General features: G+C 45.6%; 1 protein-coding gene across 1 annotated transcript in view; it reads left to right on the forward strand.

Annotated features, from left to right (window-relative positions):
* Positions 1-15,058, forward strand: part of LOC126545625 (solute carrier family 15 member 1) — an 809,365-nt gene extending 794,307 nt beyond the window's left edge. The window contains exons 20-21 of the mRNA XM_072286047.1: positions 9,291-9,398; positions 14,874-15,058. Of these exons, the coding sequence (XP_072142148.1) occupies positions 9,291-9,398; positions 14,874-15,023 (258 nt within the window). The 3' untranslated portion in view covers positions 15,024-15,058. The remainder of the gene's footprint in view (positions 1-9,290; positions 9,399-14,873) is intronic.
* Positions 15,059-16,153: the final 1,095 nt, after the last annotated feature.

A 16,153-nucleotide genomic window follows, 5' to 3' on the forward strand; every position in this document is an offset into this window, starting at 1 on the left:
CCAAGCAACAGCAGTTCACCAGGCTAAACAGTGGTTCAACAACTAAAATAAAGGCTAGTATGCTTCGCATCCTGGGCTTAACCTTAGCTAAGCCACAGCCATTTTTTTGTACAGTGTGTAATCACGACACCTGTATTGTGCATTGGTGGCTTTCATGTTTTACGCGCTAGCAGCTATCCATCCAAGCGGGCGGAGCAAGCCGCTTTGCGCGGAATGCAGAGTAAAATCCTTACGTCGCCTGACATTGCATAGCCTGAGGCATAAGCGTCCTCGCTCTGTTGAAGCCAAGCATGGCAAAGCATTTGCGTGAGTGAATCACGCTGGGCGCACCGCCACACATGCAAAACTGTCAATGAGGCGTGCGCCTCTGGTCTAGCTAACTCATTCATGACAGGTGCGAGCTTGCGATCCGAGCCGCCGGAACCGCGTTTATATCTGGTTTCCACCTATGATGCCGCCCCTGATCTCTCGAGGCGAACGCGTGTACATGGAATGCACAGTGTAAACACCACTTTGCTGGTCCAGGCTCTCTCGGCACCGCGGAGGGGGACTGCTGCGGCTGGTCGTCGTGAAATTCGCTTGACGACGCGGATGGATCGTAGGCATACGCCTTTATCGTTCGTGGTCGTTCAGTAGGCCACTCATCCAAGTCGGAGTCATAAGTTCCGCTCATGCTATCGCTCTCACTAGAACTTTGCATTTTGCACTGCGCAGCGCGAGGAAAACAAAACTGCGCAGCCGGCCAGCTCGCTCCGCGGCTGCGGGGGGTAGGTGTGACGTCAGATCCGCCGGCTTGTTGTCGGGAGCGCTTTGCGTGTGACGCGGTGGCCGCTCATAGAGAGTCAAAAATAAAGCCATCCGCTCAAAAGTAACCCAAATAATGACTATATAATATAGCAATCGTGTCTTAGGAATGCAATTGTGGGGCTTTCTCTATATTCTTCGATTTTTATTCTGTATCCGTTTAAATTTGGACTGGCCATTTTGCACTCCTTGCTCTCTTTCCAACTACATATTCCATTTTCAAAATGAAGCGTTTTTGATCACTCCCTATGCTGATATAGCCTTCCTCATTAATTACCATTTCTCTCAACTGATCACGAATTCCTGACAGAAGGAATTCCTGACAGAATTCCTGTCTGATGACAGAAGGAATTCTGTCATCAGACAGTAACCAATGGTTGATTGCCGCTTTCCCACTTCGCGCGTGATCTGCCCCTCACACTTAGGCCCTGTATTCACGATAACGAGGTTATTTTGATCACAAAGGTTGACTCAAAGGCATTGATCACTTGATCACAAAGGCATTGACTTCCCGTTGTTGTCGATATAGCCAGCTAAATCCTGTATGTGGGCATTCATGTCATTTAATAGAATAATTTAAGCATCATTCCTGAAACCCTTAATATCAGCGCTTGTGCATTCCACTAACTCCTTATTCTTCTCTGTGCAATTATTCCCGGTCCACAAATACGTAGCGAGCAGCCAAGTTTTTTCCCCACACGTTGTACCTGATAACCGAAGACGCTTTTGACATTTTGAATTTACTCTTTTCCATTTGGCTTCCTGATCGATGAGCACTCTGCCTCCTCCTCCTTTCTCAGTGACTTAGTTCTGTGGCGTCCTTCCCAAACAAAATTCTCCATCACTGGTAGCCCTTCCGAGTGTCTTAAGGTGCGTTTCTGTAACCGCATACATCCATATTTGTTCTGTATCTATTTCACAGCTCCTCAAGCTCTGCCCACTTCTTCTTTCTTCTGCCACCCTGTATGTTTATGTAGCTTATTGCATGGCGAGCTCTCTTTCTTGGTTTCCTTGTTTTTCTATTACTGACGGCGATGCTATACTGAGGTTCCCTTAGGGGACATTTTTCCTTAATACCTACTCTGGCCTCCTGAGCTCCCCTGAGCCCCCTAAAAAGCAACAGCGCGACCAGCAAATCGCCAGTCCACTTCTCGTGCAAGCATGTCATTGAACTAGATCCCGTCTCGTTGAAAACCACCACGCTTTCTGAGTTCCCTGTTTACTTCGACAACCTCGAAGCCTTTCTTTAGGCTCGTTTTCCACATTGCCTAATTAGCAGCCAAAACGGCTCTTTGTACGTGACTGTCACGCGCAGGCACCTCCGGCACCTTGCATACCACGGTCTGCACCTCAGGGGACAGCTTGCGCAAGTCGTCCAGCCCCTTCGCCAAGCGCTGGGCTAGTCCTGTCCCTTTCTTTCCTGTTTAGCACGTCATTTAGCCCATCTGCTACTATGACAAGGTGGCGCACGTGGGCATTTTCCGCGAGCTTTGCTTTTGCTCGCTCCATGACAGAACCCAGCATCCACCCAGGAAATGTCTATACCGCCACTCTTTTAGCGCCTTTCAGCCTCTCCACAATTGCTTCTGAGTACCTATCCTGGTTTGAGTATCCGTCGATAATCACCATTTCACTCTCTCCTACCTCTCCCTGCTTGCCATTGTCCTTTTTCGCGTGATTCGAATTTGACAAGGGACATTGAACCATGGGTTCTTGCTTTTTCCGCGTGGCATCCTCTAAATAGGTGGCGCTCTTTCCAGCTAACTCCACACCACGTTGCACGCATTCTAGATACTTTGCTGGCATTCCCTCTCCTGTCAGGTCGGGGGACTGCGTTCCAGTATTGCGACCACGGTCGTTCACAATGGCGGCCCTGTGCAGCTTTTCCTCGGCTGCTTCGTCTTTTTTCCACTACCTTCCGTGCATCACGCTCTCTATTTAGCTTATTTTTGAGCTCTTCAACCTGTTTGACAAGCTCTTCCTGGAAATCTTCCATTTTCTTCAGCCTTGCATCGACATCACAGTGTATGCCAATTGACTCGGTTCCCTCTCCATTCTCTTGCGTCCCCTCATCTGGCTTGAGGGACCCCTCGCACACTGCCCGCTTTCTCGGCTTTCTTGCGATTTATTGCACGGCTTTTTTAATGCAAATGCTATAACATTATAATAATGCAGAGCATGTGCCTTCTGGCAAAAACCGATACGCACGGGATCTAAATCCTTAAAATGTAGCAAGGCAATTCCCACCAAATTTTTAAAAGCAATCAATGCCGCAGAGACTTAAGGTATGACACGTTCCCGCACGTGTTCAACCACTCGGCCACGCTCTCTTTCCTACCAACACACAGACAGTAAAACCACTACTAGCTATTTGTCTTGCCATTTCCAAGCTACTATTTAAAGGCTATAAAAACTCAACGTCCCACCCTGTGGCACGTGCTGAAGCACGTGGCGCGAAAGGACGCTCAAACCACCCTGCAAAACCAAATGTACACGAAACACACCCGCACACACGAAAAAAGAGAGAGACCGAAAAAGAAAACTACCCAAAACTACCCAAAACACCCAAAACTACCCAAAACATAGCAACCAAAAACAGAAGCAATCTCAAAGCATGCACGAAAACTTATGATTTTGTCGCCGCCACGGAGCCCTAAAAAGCACGTCCATCTGCCACAAAATCTCGAACCACTCTTCATCACCTCATCATTGCTGTCGAACTGCCACACGCATTTAGTCGTCGGGTCGCGCGCTGAAGTATCTTGCGGTGCTCTTACATGTGCTACAGAGCAGCTGTAGACACAACAAAATAAATGTATCGTAGAAATAGCACAATGAGCCCACTTATCCGTGTGACCCGTCCGCGCATTACATCTGCTTGTCCAGCGGCCATAAGGACTGGTTGCTTGCTGTTGTTTGCCATTATCAGATCTGAGTGACGAAAATCTTTTCGCCCTCTCAGAGACACTGCCGGAATGAAAATAAAGTGCGAGAAAAATAAAAGAAAAATTTACAGCGAATAGAAAGCAAGTTTTGACGAGGAATCGAACCTTCGTCCGCAGCGTGGCAAGCAAAAGCATTACTCGAACGCCACCAGGAAAGCTTTTCGAATTTTTATTCGAGTAGCAATATTAACCATGGCCTTCAAACTTTAGGCTCTTGATGTGGATGTTTCGAAGGCCGATTGTTGTGCACTTTACGCACATTCTACTGTCGCGACTATCACAGATTGCCGCAGAGAGCTATCCTCGTGCAAATTACTAGCAGGCATCCTTCCAAGCGCCTATTGGCATCGCTAGTAAAGAGCACCAGCATGTCTCTCGTGCACGCGCGCGAGTCGAGCGAGACGTCACGGAATCGCCAGGGAAGTCAGTTCGGGCTGCCTGTTGCAAGTAGCTCCAATTAATGTTCCTTGTGCCTTACTTTCCAAGCAAAAATTCGTCGATAATAATCTAGTTTATTTAGTTGGCTTCGTTGAAAAGGTCTTCAATATATAACGCCAAGAGCCACTTCTCATTGCCTCTTTCGTTAGACTAGGGAGGCGGCTTTGCTACACCACGCATAGGTATTTGTGTAGGTTGCTAGCTCGCGCATGACAAGACAGGATGGTATGCGTGTATGATAAGCAGTTATGTACGCATTTTAGCCACTGTACTCCGGAAGATAGTTCTTATGGGTCCGCTATAGCGCCGCATCTCTGTGGCGATAAATTGGATTTTCGCGCGTACGTCGGATGTAGCTTAAAACACTCCGTTCCGTATTCCCTCAACCCCCCACCAACACTGAAATACAGCCCGGGATTTGAACCCATACCCTTGGCAGTGCAACACCAAAGACTATGCCACCATGGTAGGCAATTTCGGGGGACCACGCAGATCTCTGTAGAAGGGCCCTCCCCGATAGTGCTCTCAAGGCGCAAACCAAGTAAAACTACTGGCTCGCATAATTTTGCAAGCCTTAAAATAAGCACCATGAACGAATATCCGTACTTGTGGGAAACGCTCAGGAAGCTTGCACAGCACTTGCTGACCTAAAACAGCAAGAAACTTCACGTTGCTCGCGCTGGTCCGCGGTAGCAGACGATAGGTGGCCGCGGTAGCCGACGATAGCGGAGCCGGCACGCTTTCTTCCGGGCTTCTCGTCGGGCTAGGGCGCGCGCGTAACGTTTTACGAAGGCGTTTTTTTTTTAACTTTAACGCTACACTATGTCCAGAGGAATCTTTTAAGTTCGTCAGCCAGCAAAGGGACTCACAAGAACGAACGACCGTAGGAATGTGCGCTAAACACTCTTTTTATGTGGTGGAACAATTCCGCACGTGAGAAGGTTGTATAAGCTCGTACAGCGCCGTCTTGCCACTGCACCACCTACGCTTACGTTGCTGGCGTCGGTGTGAATCACTGTGCGTGTGAGGACCCCACCAACGTGTGCGATGACTTTGGAGTCGCTGCCACAGCAGCGCCTATTGCTGTTCTTCACCCACTACCAATGTGAGCGTTCTTTAGTTGGGCTTTTCAGTGGCGACGCAATGGCTGAAAACTTTCCAATAAATCGCCGATAGTAGGCGCGCAGTCCTAAAAATCGTCTGACTCCCCTTTTGTCAGATGACTTGCGAAAATTTGCGACGGCGTTTACTTTGCAGGGTCTGACCATACGCTTTCTTTGCTATATACGTGGCCCCAAAAAGTTATTGGAAGCCAAAGTGGCATTTGCTTGGCTTAAGTGTGATATCGGTGGATCTGTATGGCTTCAAAACCACAAGTACGATCTCAGGTGTTCCTCAACTGTCGAAGAAAATACAATTACATCACCTAGGTATACTAAGCACGTTTCCCATTTGATGCCTGAAACTACGGTGTCCATCAGTCGCTGAAATGTTGCTGGTGCAGAGCACTTACCGAAAGGAAATATTTTCTATCATAAAGGCCATTGGGTGTCACGAATGCTGCTTTCTATCGGTCTCGCTCGTTGACTTGTATTTGCCACCGTCGGCTTCCGAAATCCATTGAAGAGAAGTAACGTGCACGCCACAGTCTATTTAAGGAATCGTCTATTCGAGCTAGTCGGTAGGGAGAGTGAGTGATGGGAGAGAGGTTAACCGGATTCTCCTTTGCTACCCTGCACTGGGAGAAGGGCAAATGAAAGACAGAAAAAACAGTGGAGAGAAAAAGCATAGGAAAAAAAATGCAGGGAAGGTCGTGAACGTCCATCAGGGTTACAGTCTCTCCGATAGGCCACTCGAACGTAAAAATTTGAAGAGTTCCTTCACTGTATGGGTCGGCGGTCCAGGACTGTCAGCTCCGGCCGTCAAGACGTGCCAGTGCCATCGCGAGTGTCGCCGAACTGGTCACGCGGAGCCCTATCCTCCCATCTCATGAGGAAAGCAAGCTGGCGAGTAAACTTATTTATTAGTGACCTGCTTTAATTGGTGGTAGTCAACCCAGAAACTTAGGCTGCCATCGTTTTTATGTTTAATGGCACCAGAAACGACCAGGGAGCCTTCGATGGCTGAATAACGTCATGCATTCTTTTGCCTGACCGTGTATCGGGCTTCCCTCGGAGCGGCTATGGCTGAGCTCTCGTTCAGGCGTCGGCACTCTTGGCGTCCAGAAGAGGCAATCCTTATTAGTGAGACTGAGGAGGCATCAGAAATGGTGGAACCACGTCGTAAAGCATTGCTGAATGTGGGACCATTGCTCTAGCAAGATGCCGGCGCTCACGGATAAAATATGTTAGGGGAACTTGTGGTCGCCCGCGATTTATGTGAACGATATACATCTTGCAATGGCTCAATAGCAGTGGTGGAATGTGTTCTGCGATGCCATCGGAGTTCTTTGGTATGTCACACACCACATACACAAGATTTTGAACACAATTGCGGTAGTATGGTCACGTTGTCATCGTCGACAAATGTTTACATTGTTGCTCTGTACTAGAGGCGATCGAACCTTCTCCCATCGAACAAGTTGCCACCAACCTGTCCGGAATGTTTATAACGGCACCGTAGTGGCACAGAAAATCTACTCGTGACGAAAGCACCTGCAGAAGCTGGGTCACCAATAACCCAATCAAACCAAGTTTTATTTCTCCATAAGAAATATGGGAGTGGCGAAAATAAAAGCTGCAAATTGCTGCAAACTATGCGCCAGCCCCCCTGGACTGGTCAGCCACAGTACACTTAAGTCAGCCACAGCACATTTGTAAATGGGCAGGAAGTAACAAAACATATATTCTGCACATACCGAATAAAAATATAAAAGAATATCCAATTGAAATGCATCACCGCGAAAAAGCTTGCACAGCACTGCAAACCAAGAACATGCCGCAAATATATAAATAATACGCGCAATAAAGACAATAAACAGGAAAAGAAAGGAATCCCTAGGATAGCATACACCTAAGAATACACCATTCATAGCATATATTGGGAAACATTCGTTAAATCAGTTAAATAAAAAAAGAACACTTGAATAATGTCCAGTGTAGCACGTAAAAGCAACCGCAGACTGGGAAAGAGGAAAAAGAAGAAAAGCCAAGATCTTTGCCTGTAGGCGTCATCAGCTGAGCGTCAGCAACTCCGGGAGCCGGTCCACAGAGTTTGGAATTCCTTAAGGCAGTCGGCGAGTTCTCCTTTCAATATAGACAAGTGAGCGCCGACATCTACCAGCCCTGCCACGTGCGGTCGTCTATGTAAGGTTGACGATTTCTTGTGTGGTCATCGATGTCGTATCGCCCGGTCGCAGTGATGGCGTTGGGGCTGTAGTAGCATCTCGATGGACGGAGTCAAGAAGACCCTCCTCAGGTGGCGTAACTGCGAAGGTGCGGCGAAAAGCTCGGCGCAGGTAGCAGGGGATCGACGATTTGGAACAAGACGTGCGTTGCACCACGTACGTGGACGTCTTCTTGCTTTAGATCTTCGTCCATTAGTTCTTCCGTCAGTGCAACACTAAGCGCAATACAATCATGAACGATTTGGTGTAGCGAATGCCTGACATAGAAACGTCGCGTCGGTGTTTGAAATGAGCGCCGATAAAGGCAGGTGGAATTCTTGGTTCACGATACCGACGGTAAACGCTTCTTCTGCACACAGTGCGGTCAAGTGCATTTTACCAACCAGTGATCGGCTGGTACAACCTCGGGTGGGTATTACTACGGGGTTTGCAACGTATTGGGTGGGGTCACGACGGGTAGTATGGTGAGATCCACTATGGGGAGTTGTACGTCGCTGGCATCAGACTATGTACACCTGACGCGTAGTCTACAAAATCAGGTAGGACAAAAAGAAATGTTTTCCTGCTTTCATACCGCGCAACTGCCATCACATGTTCTTGCAGACCCACAAGAAAATTGCGAATCTCCTAACGAAGCAACTCAAGGATGAGCTCACCCAGATATCCCTCACTGCTTGCGGTCACAGAAAAAACAATGATCGAGGCATTGTATTCACAGTCGTACTGGTGGCACCTTTGCTGCTGCGCGTGCTCAGTCACATAACATCTTGGATAAAATTTACGACAGTGTGTGGTGCATCGCTCTTAAGACCGGTTGATTGACACCTCGCATCAGATGGTGGGATTTCATCCCGGGGTCGGCTAAACAGGCGAAACATGTGCTGCGCGAACCTGAGGACAATCACATTGGGATTCTGTATACGCGACTGAATGACTTGCTCTGCAGAATTGCGCCGATCACTGCTATCGAAAGTACTACAAGTTGCTGAAGAAAATAATTCCAGGAAGGCAATTTGGCCTTGCGATTTTCCTAGTATTTACGAGCGGCAAGAGCGAAGTACGCATTTGAGAGATTTAGGTCTTATGTCCAATAATTGGCTGCGCGCTTGTATTGTTCGAGCCAATCATCGACGTCCTCGAACCCATCACCGTGTCCGTGGTGACCAATGCGAAAGACCGGCTGTTGGCCCGGAAGAAGGGCTCCTATTGGCTAGGGGCCGTCCAGGGAGATTACCTCAGAGCGGAGACTGTAGCGGTGTACAAGAGTATCAACAGGAGGAGGTAGTCGGGACTGCAAGTACCGCTCCGCAGCGGAGTCCCGAGCATCAGGCAGTGAATCCCAACACCTCCACCAGTGCCGTAATGCCATAAAACAGGAGACCGGGTCACGGTGCTACAACGACCAACTTTATATTTTTTGAGCTGACGTGCCAACTTCGTCTTGTTCGGAATAACGGTGGGTGCTGCCTATGTTCCTTGCTTCGTTATCCGCGACAGTCTAGCTTCAGGATGGAAAAATATGAGGATCCTTGGAGTAGACGGTGTTCTTCAAATAACGCAGTTTTATCTCACGACAAACTCTAAACGTGTGTTATATATTTGACGCGTTTTTCCAGGCAGTACCAGTACAAGAATTCACAACCAAAACAAAAATCAATTACTACCGACAGTGAATAAGTTTTTCAATGAAAGCAGTCGCATTATTACTTGTTCAACGTAAAAAGCATGCAGTGAAACTGTGTCTTCGCACCTCGCAGGCGCCGAGCTCGATGAAGTCCGTGCTGCAGGCTGCCTGGCTGCTTACCGTGGCCGTGGGTAATCTCATAGTGGTCATCATCGCAGAGGCGAGATTCTTCAGTGTGGCGGTACGTACACCGATTGTGTACTTTGAGAATTAATTGCCATGATTTATTCATTTATTTATTTATTGAGTACCTGCATCGCCTCGGAAGGCATTACAGCAGGGGGGTAGATACATATTGACACGTGCACTTGTCTTTATCGGGCGACGCGTTTCACCACCTAACAAATGTTATCACACAGCGCAGGACACGCTTGCATGTGTCGGAAGTTTCTGCAATGTTATCGATGGTTCGATGCGCTGTCTGTTGTCGCCGAACCTTGCGTTATCTGATTTCATCGCGTAACGCGAATAGTGTAGAACTTTGTGGAAGGCACGCGGGTCCCAACGATTAGTCTGGAACGTTCGACGACTGCTGTATAAAAGCCGACGCGCTTGATCCGTTCATCAGATTTTCGACGATCGCCGAGTGTGTTCACCGCTACCGTTGTTCTTTGAGTGTAGCCTGTTTTTGAGGGCACAAGTTCGCCCAATAAAACGCTCGTTTCGTTAATCACAGTTTTGCTACCTTCTTAACCGTCACCACCACGTCACAATATCTACATCAATTGGCACTCATTTCAACACACAAAGCGCGGTAAAACTTTTCATTACATTGTATACCTATGCAATATTTGACGGGAGAGCATTCCACTCGTGGACTACAAAAAAATTCATAACGCAGGGTGTTACCTTTAAAAGGAAATTCATCAAGTTTCAAGGCATGGTCTCTTCTACGCGAGATATACGATGGTAATGTAATATATTTTTTCGTGTCAATGCCTGTTTTAGCATAGTAAACACTGTGAAAAAATTTGAGTCTGAGGCCTTTTCTTCTGTCCTTTAGATCCTGTCAATGAAGTCTGCGCTTGCCTTAGGTGATAATTCGTAATTCGGTAATTTGTAATTCCCCAGAGCGAATCGAACCGCCCTATTATGAATTTTTTTCAAGTAAATCGAGTAACTGACGCGTATAAGGATCCCAGCAGATACAAGCGTACTCACGTACCGAGCGTACGTGGCTGTATTTACTCACGAGCTATACGAGCTATATTTTACTCACGTACCGAGCGTACGTGAGTAAAATATAGCCGTTCTTTCAATTTACCAGGTAATTGGCCAAAATTTCGACAGAGGAAGCGCAGCTTTCGTGCCGCCTTCCTTATTACCTCCTGTTCCACCTTAAATCCGAGGTAAACCAAACTCCCAAGTATTTGCATTCCGTAACCCTGCTTAGAGTAACGCTATTTAATTTGTACTCTACTCATATGTCTTGTATGAATGTTTTCTTGTAAAGGTGATGTTTAAACATTGTAAAACGTTAAGCGACATTTGCCATTTCGCACACCAAGTTGAAAGTTTACCTAAATCACTCTGAAGTGCGCAAGATCACAATCACTATCAATAACCCTATATACTACGCTGTCGTCTGCAAAAATTCTGAAAGATGACGTAATACAACTAGTTATATCATTTATATATAATAAAGATAAGAGGGGACCCAAGACAGAGCATTGGGGTACTCCAGAGGTCACTACAGCAAGATCAGAGGAGATCCCATTGAGAACCACGGACTGTTGTCTATGTGAAAGATATTCAGATATCCATGCAATTACCTTTTTGTGCAACTTGTAGGCGGGTAATTCGCTAATAAGTAGGTCATGAGCCACGTCATATGCTTTACGAAAATCTAGAAAGATGCAATCAATTATCTGCCTTTTGTCTACTGCTAGGGCGAAATCGTGAGTGAACTGTACAAGCTGCGTCGTACAAGAAAAACCCTGCCGAAATCCGTGTTGGCTTGCATTTAATAGATTGTGTTTAACTAGATGTGACATAACACAACTATATATAACGTGTTCCATTATTTTACATCTATTAGTAGTCAAAGACACTGGCCTGTAACCCGCCGTGGTTGCTCAGTGGATATGGTGTTGGGCTGCTGTGCACGAGGTCGCGGGATCAAATCCTGGCTACGGCGACCGCATTTCGACGGGGGCGAAATGCGGAAACACTTATGTACTTAGATTTAGGTGCACGCTAAAAAACCCCAGGTGGTCGAAATTTCCGGAGTCCCCCACTACGGCGTGTCTCATAATTAGAAAGTGGTTTTGGCACGTAAAACCCCATAATTAGATTTTTTTGAACTGGCCTGTAGTTCTCAACGCAGTTTTTAGGCCCACTTTTGTATACAGGCACAACATTTGCCAATTTCCAGTCGGTAGGTACGGCACCCATGTGTAAACATTTTTAAAAAGACGGCATAAATGCAGGCATAACGATTCACAACAACTACTAAACGTTGCTGCTGCTATATCGTCTGGTCCATTTGCCTTTCTGGGAGAAACGGTTGCTAATAGACACCTTTGAAAGCAAACTCAACTTCAGACATTTCTTCATTACGTAGCGAAAAATCGAAGCTTACAACCCCAAACTGGCAATTACTAAATGCGGAAAAAAATGACAACTAAATGCTTCAACTTTGCGCTTGTCATAATCGAATGCCAAGTATTCAAGAGGAGGGACAGAATTGTCGTTCTGTCCATTACGCCGAATATACTTCCAAAATTCTTTGGCACCAACCGTTCTCCAAGACGCGCAACATAATATTCCTTAGCCGATTTGGCTGAATTCTCAAAATCAAACTTTAGCCTCTTTGGATCCAGGGACGTGCGATTTTTATAATTCCAGTATATACCCTCCGCACCCTGCGCAGAAAGATGCGCTGTTCCTGACGAAACCACGGTTTATCTTTATCACGTTTAGATGAAATCATCCGAGTCGGCACGAGTTTATCTCGAAAATAGAAGAGCTTTTCTTTAAAGCTCAGCTGTTCAACGTTCAAATCATCCGCTAATGGGTCAAACGTTGGGAAGTACCAATCTAACGACTGATTTATAGAACAGTAAGCAGCCTTACTATACAAGAACACTTTTCTAGGCGGTGCGTCTGCTTTCTAAAAAAATGTTTACCTTCCGTTAACACTGAAACAAGACCCTTAATTGCCGTTCTCAACAGGTAATCGGTTGCTCATGTGAGCATCTTTTGGGTCGCCTACAATTCAGTGTTTCCTACAGGCGCTGTCTTTGTCTTTATTGCCATAGTCAAGCACACACGTTGTGGCCAGGAATGCCTACACAGGTGTTGTGACGGCATGTCTTAAAAATGCAATGCATTTTTGACATCCCGAAAGAGACGACGAATCCCACAAAGCTACTCGCACTGCGGCCTGTGTCAAGAGCAGTGCATGACTGCGTGTGCATGCTCAAAGGCACATTTCAACGCACGCTAACTGCAAATGAGAAATTACCTCCTTACGCAAGTTAACAAAAGAACATAACATGTAATGTCAAGAAATACAATAATATATCCAAGCAAATTTACTATTCTTACGGGGTTTTTTGGTTACGTGATGGAACGTAAATTGGTAGACACTGTTTCACTGTCAAGCAACGCTACATGCCATTTTGGCGGCACTTTCATAGCCAAATCGAAAGAAATTGCTGTTTATTCGATAGAAACATGCTCGTTTCCTTTAATGCGACACACGATCTTCTCATTCCCACCAAAGTACAAAGGCACGTTCTGAGCGAAAGTAAATGTTCCAGTGACTGTCAGACGTAGATTTTTTGTGTAGGTCGTGAATTCACTTTGTGAAACTTCTGAAAAATTTGGACTTTGAAATAAACGCAAGTATTAAGCTTTCAACCTTGCAAATCAGTAAGAAATAACGATATCACAGTTTTGTCAATTGCACCTATCACATATAAATTGAACAAAACAGGTTTGTTAGGCACCAGTCCTAAGCCAAACAGACTTGCGAGTAGGTTTTTTACTAGAGCGCCGTAAGAATTGTAACAATTTAACTCCATAAAGCCCAACGTAACATTCCTCATACGCTGAGAGTGATGCCTAAAGACTGATCTAAAGGGACACTAAAGGGAAATATTAAGTCGACGTGGACTATTTAAATACCGTTCCCGAAACCTCGCAATACTTTTTTCGTGCCAAGAAAAGGCTTAGTGTAGGGCAAAATTGCATCTAAAGGGTCCGAATACCTTTCTCCTAATTCAAATCTCCCGCCACCCGACCGGGAGAGCGGTGACGTTGCATACGCCGTCGCCACCTTTTGCTGCTGTCGGTGAGCAAAACGGCACACGATAGGCGGCGGTACAGAGCTAAATGGATTCGCTGCTGCAGCTGCAATTCGGTCAAGTGGCGTAGACCGTTCGGGCATCCCGCGACATCACATGGAAAGTGAATACGCTGCTACTGAGTTTTTGCGAGTTCCGCAAGCCAGCAAAACCAGCGCACCACTACGCTATAACGAAACTACTGAAACCTCAAAGCGTAGGCGGCGCTGAGTCGAGCGAAAACGAAACCTTTGGACCGCCTGCGTCGCTGTCAAGGGTAATTTCAATGAGTTATTTTTTCTAAAAACGAAATAAAACTGGACAAGTAGCGTTTTATTTCGTCTTATATTACAATACAAGGATGATTTCTTCAACGAGTGGTTGAGTACTAGTCACAGAATTTAACTGAGGAGTGCTTTCGTCATCAGGCAAGTGCTTGAATATCCGAGGAGAGTCGCTAATCACCTCCTGCATTTACCTCAATTTCTCTGTTATTAAGGCTCTGTTCGCGACAATATTAACACCTTAGGGATTCTTGAGCACTAATCTATCACTTTAGCTTGACTTAATATTTGCTTTAGTGCCTTTTAAATGACTGGAAACAAAATGTAGAACTAATACGAGCGTTTTTTTTTTTGTATTCTAGTGGAAGTCTTCAGTGGCAATTCGTTCACCGAGTCTAAATAATTGCTAAACAATAGTAAATAATAATATTAAACGAATTACTAAATGATAGTAACGTACTAATTAATTTCTCGTCAGTTATGTCATGGTTTTCTTCGTACCACTGTACTCTCCATATCCAGAAACAAATAAGAACAAATAATTTTTATTTTCTTTCATGTGAAATGGTATTGAGGCTTTGGTGAGTTAAGCTGTACATTCATATACAAATTTGTTCACTTTAGATGCTGTAAGGAATTCAGTTTACAGAAGGGCGATAATTGTTTCTGCTGTACAGTTGTGGATTTGAAAAGCTGGTCTTTCAGTGTTGTTGAACTTACTGATTTTCGGAAATTTCTGTAAAAAACATAAAATCGAAAATAAAATGTTGCTTGCTACAATTTCTAGAATTTAAACTACTCTCTAAATCGCAAAAAAAATGTCATTCCAATGTATCCAGCGCTTGGCTCATGATAGCATTTGCGCGCTTTTCATATATTCAAAAACAGAACTGGGGTTGACTCTGTGCGCATAGTTACTCTTTCAATGCCAGAGTCTTCCTCGTGCTTACAACGTACCATCAATTTAATGCGCGTAATTTATGCTTGTGTGTGGCTGATGAAACAGCAGGTATCGTTGCACTGACTAAGATAACTCGAATATGAAAACCGCCGGTGGCTAATAAACAAATGCGCCTTTTGCAGTCGTCGGAATCATTCATGTACAGTGGGCTGATGACCTTGGACATGGTGGTGTTCGGCGTGATGGCCTGCTTCTACAAGTACATCAAGCCGGGTGCCCGGGATGAGTACGAGAAGCCTCCGCCGATTTCGGAAGGCGACACCAAGATGTAATTGTGTGAATGATGTGAATAAATTGCTCACTCGTTGCAAGGCCTTTTAGCATGACGGCTTCGGTCGGCCATCTGGCTTCGACCAGTAAGATTTAGACGACAGTGCAGCAGAAAAGTCAAATTCTGGTAAGAGCAAACATCTTGCCACTGAAATGGACGCCCCGTCGCTTTCCAGGCCATGTGCGAGGATATTGTTTGTGCATTCCGTACGCCTTCTTCGCTCGGGAAAGCAGTGGACGAGATTTTGCAGGCGCATTCAGAGTGAGCAATGCAGTTTTGAGCGCATTCAACTTCGTTACAGTAAACCAACTACGCACGGCGATGGTTACTCGGAGTGGGCTTCGAATGAGGTGAAACAGACTTCTTGTTGAAACCTCAAGTTATAGACAATATCTTTTGCAAGAAGCTTGAAGCGATAGACAAATAATGAAAGAGGAAATCCTTAGATGATTGCATGGAAATGCTCGCAAACTAGTCAGGACCACAGTATTTGTGCAATATAATTACTTGCGCGTCACTTTTATGGAACGTAAAGTTCCGTGGCATAGTGAAAAAGCTGAAAAGGAGATCGGAAACGCAGTTTGTTGGATACATGATGAACGGCACAGGCAAGATGCACTGCTTAATTCCACTGACGTCCTTAACGTGAGAATTCGTGACTGTGAAAATACTTTAAAAAATTTACTTGGTCCAAAATGTTACTAGGTCCGAAAATCCGGAAATGCCCATATAAACAACTACGAATCCGCTGTAAAAACGCTTTCATTGTCGTGAGCAAAAACGAATGGTTCCAGACGATTAATTTACGCACAAACCACACACATTTGTGATAATCGAAACTTTTTTAATGACGGCATTAAAGATTGCGACGTTTTTGATCAGTGAAAGGAGGCCGAGTCTTCACAAAAGAACGTGTAACAGTGGTCCTCTTGCGTCAGACAGAAACTTCAGAATCTGTTACTTCATAGCTTAGCTAGATCGATAAATGTTTGCTGTTGTTTAGTGTTTATAGTTCAAATATCTCGTTGTCTGCAGTTCTTGCGTTATTTGCACGGATACATTGCACACACACATAGTCCTGCGACTGCGTGTGTGTGTGCTTCCTTCAGGTTCTTCCTCTCGCTTTTCGCT

This window comes from Dermacentor andersoni, chromosome 1 (assembly GCF_023375885.2).
Source record: "Dermacentor andersoni chromosome 1, qqDerAnde1_hic_scaffold, whole genome shotgun sequence".
Taxonomy (NCBI): domain Eukaryota; kingdom Metazoa; phylum Arthropoda; class Arachnida; order Ixodida; family Ixodidae; genus Dermacentor; species Dermacentor andersoni.